The following is a 9,250-nucleotide window of genomic DNA, read 5'->3' as shown; positions in this document are numbered from 1 at the left end:
CCATGCCGCGTTCAACAAAGTTCAGCTGCGGGCCTCGCAACTTCCCGCGGTCCGAACGCATTTCATAAAAAGACGTTGGCCGTTGCACCAAAATAATTTTAATATTACCCAGGATTATGTAGACCTCAAATCCAATGCAGTTTTGCTACATGCGGCATGCTCGGGTGCTTCATGTTTGACCACAGGCCGCGTCACAGAACTGCAAGAATACGGCCCGCCTGCAGGACCGAATGCACTGCAATATTATAGAATTATAAACCCTTCAAAATCATGCAAACAGATTTTCAAAATACTACTCCATCATGGAAATCGCCTCCTCCTAGTAATAGGCTAATAGGGCCGGTCATCCGTGAACAGAACCACCATCTCCATACTATGAAGGAGCGCTTCTTCATTTCTTCATTTTATCTGAACCTTAACGTATCCTTCCAACACAATGTCCATGGACAACGGTAATGAGGTCGGCGCCTACGAGTTTGACCGGAACGCCCTGGACAACATCGCCCGTCGGCGACAAGATCGCCCACGCAAGAAATACAGCCAGCATCGTCCAGTGGATGAGTTTGGAGTACATAAGTTTGCCAGGGCAAACCATCTAAGTCAATTTACCGCGTGCCAATTGGAGGATGCCTTGTCCAAGGAAAGGTGCCATATGGACGACCTTGTCAACCTATTGCGCCAATCTAGTGACATGGACGCAAAGCAGTTGCTTGGGGACATCGGCCGAAATGCCGGGACAATGACTTATTAGGGACAATGACACGGCATTTCACGCCCTCAAAGCGGGAACAAACGCTAAAACTAAATACATACATAGTTCTAAATCTTCTACTAAAATTTTCCTGCAGCGTTAGAGTCCTTGAATTAATATTGGCGAACGATGCTTCCCGAGCTACCGGGATACTCCCTATGGCATGAACATGCCGGTTACCGACCGTTTGGGGCCCATTAACCCAACCGACCATTGACCCAACTGATCGTTAACCCAACTGGCCGTTAACCCAACCGACCGTTAACCCAACCGGGCCGTTAACGCCATTCAACCGGCCGGTTGGGTTAATGGGCCCCAAACGGTCGGTAACCGGCATGTTTATGCCATAGGGCCTTCCACTGGACAAAGGAGTGTGATACTGCCTTTCAGGGTGTGAAAGATGCCTTGACAAATGCACCAGTATTAAAACTCCCTGAGCTTGACAAACCCTTCGTAGTTTGGTCTGATGCGTCGCTGCATGGCACTGGTGCTGTCTGGTTACAAGACGACCGACCAGTTGCTTATACAAGTTCTAAATTCAGCAGCGCGGAATACAATTATTCCACCACAGATCAAGAATGCTTGGGCACAGTCCTGGCAATGGAAGAATGGCGTTGTTACTTGGAAGGTGCGAGTCATGTCACCCTAGTAACGGACCATCAACCTTTGGTCTATCTGCAAGAGCAGAAAAGCGCTGATAAACTTTCCAGAAGGCAAGCTCGATGGTTGGAACGATTGCGTACGTTAGCCCTTCCTCTCTGTGTTTTTGCATTCCCCTTAGCGAGCAAACACTCCCCCGGCAGTTATGTGGTGATTCTGTGCAAGTAGGGACTTAAAAGGACAGGTTTGGCGGCGTTCTTGGTTGTTTCCGTAGCAAGTCTGGCGTGGGTTTGGCTGGTAGGTACCCTCCCCAGGCACCCGACCGGAGTAAATTTAATTGGAAATGCGTGCGTTTACATCTGTGATGGCCTATACAAAATTTCAGGTTCAACTGACCCCTCCCTGAAAAGTTGTCGAGCTTCTTCTAATATTAGATCCTAATTTCTAATTAGAATCTAATTAGAAATTAGATTAGAACGGAAAAAATTCTAACGAAATGCCCAACCCTAATCATGATGTCCCTTACGCAGGCCACCGCGGTATAGACCGCACCAAACAAGCGATCGCACAATCATATTGGTGGCCAGGGCTTGACTCTGGCGTTAAAGAACACGTCAAATCATGTCCCCAATGTCAGCGTAATAAACCAACAAATGCTAAGCCGGGTGGATTACTGCAGCCCCTTCCCATTCCAACGGAGGTGTGGGAAAGCGTGACAATGGATTTGGTTACGCAGCTACCGACATCCCGCAATGGGCACGATGCGATTGTAGTGTTCGTGGACCGGCTGAGCAAAATGACGCACTTTGCTCCCACACACACAACCGCTACAGCTGAAGATGTAGCCCGCCTCTTTGTGGCTACCGTCTTCAGGCAGCACGGCCTTCCAAAGAACATTATTTCAGACCGGGACTCTCGCTTCACAAGTAATTTCTGGAAGGAAACATTTCGCCTGTTGGGCACCCACCTCTATATGAGCACAGCTTTTCACCCGCAAACAGACGGGCAAACGGAACGCATGAACCGCGTTCTGGAAGAGACACTCAGGCACTACATATCACCCACTCAGGATGATTGGGATGAGCATTTGCCACTGATTGAGTTTGCCATAAACAACTCAAAACAGAAGGCAATGGGGACAACTCCATTTTCCCTGAATGGTGTTCGACAACCACGTGTGCCGGTTGACCTTCACCTCAAAACCAAGGTGCCTGCCGCTCAGAAGCAAGAAGCGATGCTTCGTGAGCGTATCAGCAAAGCTAAAAAGTGTCTCTTGGCTGCGCAACAAGTCCAAAAGGACGACGCCGATATGCATAGGCGTCCAGTGCGTTACGAGGTTGGGCAGAAAGTGCTGTTATCTACTAAAAATATTACATTAAAAACCCCTGGAACTAAGAAGCTGATGCCCAAGTTCATCGGCCCATACACGGTTGTCGCACGCGTGGGCGAAGCTGCGGTAAAACTGGACTTACCGGCGGCCTCCCGCCTACACCCGGTCTTCCACGTCTCTTTGTTGAAATTGTACAAAGAAGACGTAAAGCGACAGCCGCCGGCGCCACTCGTCATTGAGGGTGAGCCGTATTTTATGGTCGAAGCTATTGTCGACCATCGTGATGTTTCAGTCCGAGGGGGACGTGGAAAGACACGTCGAGAGTATTTGATTAAATGGGAAGGTTACGACTCTAGTCATAATACCTATGAACCAGAGGAATCCCTTCGCCAGTCTACCCCCTTGGCTGAATCCATCGACGAATATGAACGCAAACTGGCGTCTAAGAAACACCCTCAAGCCCCGGAAAAACCCAAGGGACGGAAATCTTCTAAGAAGAAGTGACGCTCCCGGGACGGTTCGCTTCAGAGGGGGGAGACTGTAGCAAGCTACATTTCCCTTAGAATATTTTAACGATTACTTTTAACAATAACTGTTAATTTGTAAACGATTTGACTCAAGTTTCGTACATGTTCCGAGTTTCGTCACATGTCGCGAACTGGGCAGCTGTTCGTAAGCGAATCTAACGGGCTGGGGCCCCGGGCCCCACCAACATTATCCTAGTACGGCAAAGTCCGTAGTAGAGATTATCCGGCAGGTAGGCCGAGATATAAGCTACCCGGGCGGGGTGTTCTGGCCAGACACTGACGTATCACATTACTAGGTGTTCGGAGTTCAAGACTCTGCTGCCGCCGTCTCTAACCGTTACGTACACATCTTATGTACGCTAGTGCTTGCCGCTTGGTTGGACTTCTTCCTACATCGGTGAGGACTAATAACTCCACGCTTCCGCTCTGTCAGTCCTCCCGTCAGGTGAGCGACTGCTACAGCTGGAGTGTGTGAATGTGGTGGATGACTGAGGTAATGAGGCGCCGGATTGCGTGGGAAGGGGCCCTTCAACGTGTGTACAGGGATTGTACGGTGTGTGGAGTGGGGCTGATGTGCCGTACTGGGGGTCACTGCTTTATTTTATTTGTTTATATACCTTATTACTGGGCTGTAATTCCATTTCGTGGTTTATGGTTCTTCTCCCCCCAACCTCAATACACACACATGGTGGGAGTAGACATCGGGAAATGCCCTGGGGAGGTGCGCCTCTTATTTCGTGTGTTGATGTGCTGCTGCAGAGGAAACCGCCGTACATATACACATACATACTTACATACTGGCTACATGTGCTGGAAAGGGATTAGATCACAATGTTTACACGGCATATAGATCGCAACGTGTACGGCAAACCAGACACCTTCCCCCAATCCACCGGTGGTATTGGAAGGGTGGGTTCTGGAGCCATCACAGGACTCTGTTAACCACCAAAGGTGTTGTTCGTGAACCACCGCCACCCCTCGGCATTTCCTGCCACCCTCGCAGCTTCGAAGATTATCAAAACACACACCTACATCCACATAAGCGATAAGGCCAATACGCCTGGTCAGTTTGGTGACCCGTCTGATGTCACCGACCCGTGGGTCATGGACCTCCTGGCAAGTCAGCTGTGTGTTAAATTACCACACATGTGGTCACATCCATCCATCCGTACATTTACATACATACATACATCAGGAAGGAGCCGCGCTGACGACCAAGCCCGGGTTGGGGCCGCAGATCCGTCGGCGGATCACCACGAGAACGTGTGGGTATAAGGGGTGGGTTATAGCAAGTAGGGTGCCAAGGGAGGGGAGGTAACGATGACAGAGCTCATAGACACCAGGACTGATAATATTTAAATATTCAAAAGGCGCTATATACATAGGGTTATAGCACTCACTCATGCGGCTTCGGTATGGCTGTATTGACTAGGGGTGTCGGTGCGGGACTGTGTGAGGATGCGATTGTTACAGTGGACCCCGATGTGTGCTGTGTGAGCAGCAGAGTAGTCACGCCTACCTCCCGTTCGGCCCAACGGCCTCGATCCACAATCGAACAACCTCCGATTAGTTATTTCCCCGACTAGAATTGGAACCAGAACTGGGCAGATTTTGTGGGTCAGGTGGGGATGCATTTGTGCCGTACCAGACTTGGTTGAATTTTGTGAGACTGCATGTGTGGTGTAACGCGCACCCCTTGGCCAATCGTACAGGCCCTGACTGGAATGGATTATGAGTGTCTCTCGAACCAGAATGGAGGGGATTTGGTGGGTCGGCGTGTCTCTTGCATCCCGCGACCTCCCGTTAGGGGTCCACTAGCACTCCAGTCAATCGCTAAACTGTGTAAGTTTAGTCGCATCGCTCACAATCGTGAAAGGCCGATTTGCAAGTCGACACGACGAGAAACACCGCGCCTTTGACCAGACAACGACCCTGTGACTTCCCACCCATTGCAGCTTTTCTTTGCTTCAGTCAGTAACTAATAGGGTTGGCAAAAATACTATATTTTTTACCCAAATAGTATAGTATAGTAAGAAATAGTACTATATATAGTAATGTAGTACTATGATACTATTACTAGGCAGGTACACGCTCCCAGTAGAAGGGGGGTGTATGACCAACCGTTGTACCTGAAAATTACACCGTTGGAAAGGTCTTTTTTCGTTCTTTCTAAATATCTACTTAGACATTAGAAAGCAGATCGCTGTGGTCATCCAGATCACTTTTTGTTAGTTCAGTGCCCGGTAGGTGGACCCCAAACCCCATGTCTCAAGGCGTGTTATGGCACATAAAGACATAATCACTGATCCGCGGTGCTGGGGCCCGCCGCAGCGGAGCTGGTTCCACTCTGTTGCTGTTGCTGGCTGAGTGACGCTGCACGCTGTTTGAGAGCCTTGCAAGCACCTTGCTTGATGTGGTGCGCGTTGGTGAAGGATGGGTTCACGGTGCTGAGCGGCTCATCGCAGAACAAGCAGACTAGCTTTGGTAGACCACCCCACCACTCCACATCGAAGTTGTCCCAAAGACTACCCGTCTTGGCGTTCTTCTTCTGGTTACGTAGCTTGTTTAAAAGCTCGTTCCGAGAACGGAGAACTTCAGGGGGGACGTCTGGACCAGGATGCAAGCCTCTGATCGCCTTGTCATTCATTATACTGGATTCCCTTGACATTATTCATCAAAACTACGTAGCACAGCTCGAAGACGCGGCTATAGCCCTTCAAAACACAGCTTGACTGCAGATCTCGACTTGGTCCAACTAGTACTGGACAATATCCAAACCCAAATCTAGTACTATCTAGTACTATTTTTACTATATTATTTTACTATGTACGAACACGGTACGAGCGTCGTAAACTAGTGCCAGTTTGGAGCCCTGCATAATATATAGTACTATGCATAGTACTATTATAGTATAGTACTCTTTTCTAGTATAGTACCCGTGCCAACCCTAGTAACTAATAGTATTGAAGACCATAAGAGTTTGTAGCCGAGGAGAGGGGAAGGATTGGGCATTCACAATGGCCTGACTGTTCGGAATTTCTGAGAAACCCTCAGTAACTGTCAGTGCCACTCAGTTCCGCTCAGTGCAACTAACGCCTGAAACCACTGCCGTGCCTAATCATGTCAACTATTACGTTTTGTGGCATATGGGTTAGCACTTGGCTCACAGCGTGCCTGACATGCTTCCCTGTGAAGATGACAGCGTGATGCTGGTGTGGTAGGGTGTCAGCTTTAGAGAAGCTGTGAAAATAGGCTCAACCCCTCGAGCAAAGCATGGGGCGTGGTTATGAGCGGGAGCGTGGCGTGCCGACCGGGGACCAGGGACCGGGGAGGCGGATGATACGACGGACACAACGCACGTGCAACCAAGTACATGTATATGCAGATTCTGCCACGCTGCACACCCTGCTAGCTCAAGATATTGCACTTTAAATGCGGGAACGTTTGCTTGGGGTCAAGCACGTTTTTCTTGAAGCTGACAGATAGCAACAGGCGCCCATGTTCAGGCCTGAACACAGATACACGCCACCTTGAGCTGTGAAGAAGCTGGTGAGCATGCCCGGTGCACTTTGTGTGCTGGTCAGTGACCTTCTCGCGACACATTTCTCGGTCCTCATGCCGTCCCCACACACGCTTCTCTTCACCAGCTGACTGACCATACCATGCTGTCAAGGTGCAAGATGTTGCTGTATGTTTGGTGGCTGGGTGTTTATAAGCGCTTCACAGACTAATGATGGTTCTGGTCTGTCCCAATGCTTACTCAGGCAGAGGAGAGATGGAGATAGACAAACTGCTTTTGCACCGTAGCACACACTGTACACCCACCAGGGCACACGCCAACCTGCATGCTATGGATTGCATCCAATCCATAGCGCTAAAAAGACCCGCAGAATAGATGCCTCTATCAGGCTCCAAGACCAAAGACATTTGTTACCACAGACGGCATGCCCTAACCATGCACCAAGCCATTCCACAACTCTCAAGCAATGCACCTGTGAAGGGGTGACCTGTAGCAGCTGACCGCTGAAAAGGTCTCTCGAGTTGCTGGCGGTCGCGCTCTGCACATATTTATAGCACCATACTGTGTACCGGCTGCTACATGACCACTTGTGCATGCTTTCATGAAGGACTTCACTACAAAACCTCCCCACTCTGCAGAGTTGTGGGTTGCCCCCCAATGAGGCCCCCCAAAAAGGAGGCCACACTCCTGGGGGCTATCATAGCAAGTCAGGATCAGAGGTCGACCACTATGAGCTAACCTGCAATGGTCACTGCAACAGGCAGGACTTTTCCCCCCAGTCTTGAAGATAGAAAAAAACAACTATCAACCAGCCTCGCCCAGTCACTCACTGCCACTCTCCTGGCACAACACAAAAAAATTGGTATTTGCTCACTGGTATTTGCTATGCTTCCTTTGCCTGCAGCCTTCCTGCCCATTGCCCACGGCCCACTTGCAATTGAGCCTTAATTGTGAGTGCCATTTTATACTTCCATGCAGAACACAGGCTGACAGGGCTGCCGCTGTGTGAACAAATTCTCTCCGATGTTCAGAAGATGACGGTGGCCCTGAGGAAGCTCCAGGTGAAGGTGCACCTTTGGGACAACTGCACGCGGTGTTGCTTTTGCATCAGACACCATAATATGTCCATGTAGCATGTGCTTACCCATGCTCTCTGCTTGGTGGCAACATCCTGTTCCACCCTTTCCCGACCCTGGATGTTGGCTGTATCAGGGTCTCACACGGCCCAGTTCCCCCAACGAGGTTACTCCGTCCTCCTGTTCATTAAATATGTGCAAAACGATAGAGGGTGCAGTGGGTGTGCGGTGGAACTATGTCATGGGGGTCTTTGTGCTGTGCTGCTGCACCTGTGTGCCTGTGGCTCCAACTGCCGAGTTCTTCTGGGATGGTGCCAATGAGGATGCTCCAGACAGCATCCTCATTTTGGCACCATCCCAGCAGAACTCGGCAGTTGGAGCAGGGTGTTACCAAACGAAAAACGTAAACGTAAACGAAATGAGCACCTCGTTCGTTGAGAGGCTGCTAAACAATGCCGGCACCTCGCTCTGACAGGCCGTGGATGTGTCCCCGAATCCTAATTGCGCTCCCAAAGAACTTGTGATGGCACATAATACACTCCAAGGTGCTTATTGGCTTTGCTTGCGTCCAAGACCTTCACATACTCGAACTCAGGTCCCAATGGACGCTGATTGCTGGGCCCAGCCCCCAACATGGATGCTGGCTAACGCCCTCAGACACCACTGGAAATGATAGAGCTATGTGTAAAAACATCAAAACCCATCAAACCCATCAAGATATTAACGGTTAGCGTACGTTTCCGTACCATCATTTAGAGGGTCGTTTAGGGGTCGTTTTGACGAAAATCCGCTCATTTACATTTTCAATGCGTTTAAACGACCGGCTATGTTCGTTTGGTGACACCCTGTCCAGACACCATCACAAGAGTGGTGAAGCACCTGCAGCACATCACCCCTCAAGGTATTGTTTATGACATTTGAGTGATGAATGTGGGCGGCAGGAGTAGTGTCTTGGGGCAGCATGCACTGGTTTAGCAGAGCAACTGGCTGTATGTAGGCTCTGAGCTTTTTGTATGTCTTCCTGGTATTGCTCAGGTCACTCATGCACCCAACCTGCCGGTCTGGCCATGCTATGTCCTTGCAGGTGTGAAGGTCCTGCCTGTGCAGACCGTTGAGTGGCTACAAGCCACGGTCTACCTCGGCCACAAAACCATCAAGATTAAGCCCTCAAAAACGGACTATATATTCATCATGGGGGCAGTGTGGGCCAAGTGCAAGAAGGACTTTTGTGCAAAGTTGTTCAATGGGTGGAAGCTGAGCGTTGAGGATGGCATGATGACCCATGCGTTGCAGTCCATGCTGGGCTCAATCATTGGCCTGTATGAAGTCAAGACTGATGTCACCCTGAACAAGGGGCTGCCTGGCGTGTGTGTGCAGGTGCTGATTGAGTACCTGGCAAGTCAACCACATGAGGGGCTGGCCCACAAGTGAGTGAAATTAGTTCTG

At 49.9% G+C, this 9,250-nt stretch overlaps 2 protein-coding genes across 2 annotated transcripts in view; both read left to right on the top strand.

The window, feature by feature from the left end:
• Position 1: 1 nt before the first annotated feature.
• On the top strand, positions 2-880 carry VOLCADRAFT_107940 (uncharacterized protein; the record flags this gene model as incomplete). The annotated part of the gene is made up of 2 exons (XM_002958017.1): positions 2-649; positions 726-880. A coding segment is annotated over one exon (333 nt), but the record flags the coding sequence as incomplete, so codon positions are not given.
• Positions 881-7,997: 7,117 nt separating this feature from the next.
• Positions 7,998-9,250, top strand: part of VOLCADRAFT_99246 (uncharacterized protein) — a gene marked incomplete at both ends in the record, with an annotated part of 11,408 nt that continues 10,155 nt past the window's right edge. The window contains 2 exons of the mRNA XM_002958016.1: positions 7,998-8,115; positions 8,889-9,231. Of these exons, the coding sequence (XP_002958062.1) occupies positions 7,998-8,115; positions 8,889-9,231 (461 nt within the window). The remainder of the gene's footprint in view (positions 8,116-8,888; positions 9,232-9,250) is intronic.

The sequence above is a fragment of the Volvox carteri genome, assembly GCF_000143455.1.
Source record: "Volvox carteri f. nagariensis unplaced genomic scaffold VOLCAscaffold_84, whole genome shotgun sequence".
Classification (NCBI taxonomy): Eukaryota; Viridiplantae; Chlorophyta; class Chlorophyceae; order Chlamydomonadales; family Volvocaceae; genus Volvox; species Volvox carteri.
This window is presented reverse-complemented; position numbering and strand designations above follow the sequence as displayed.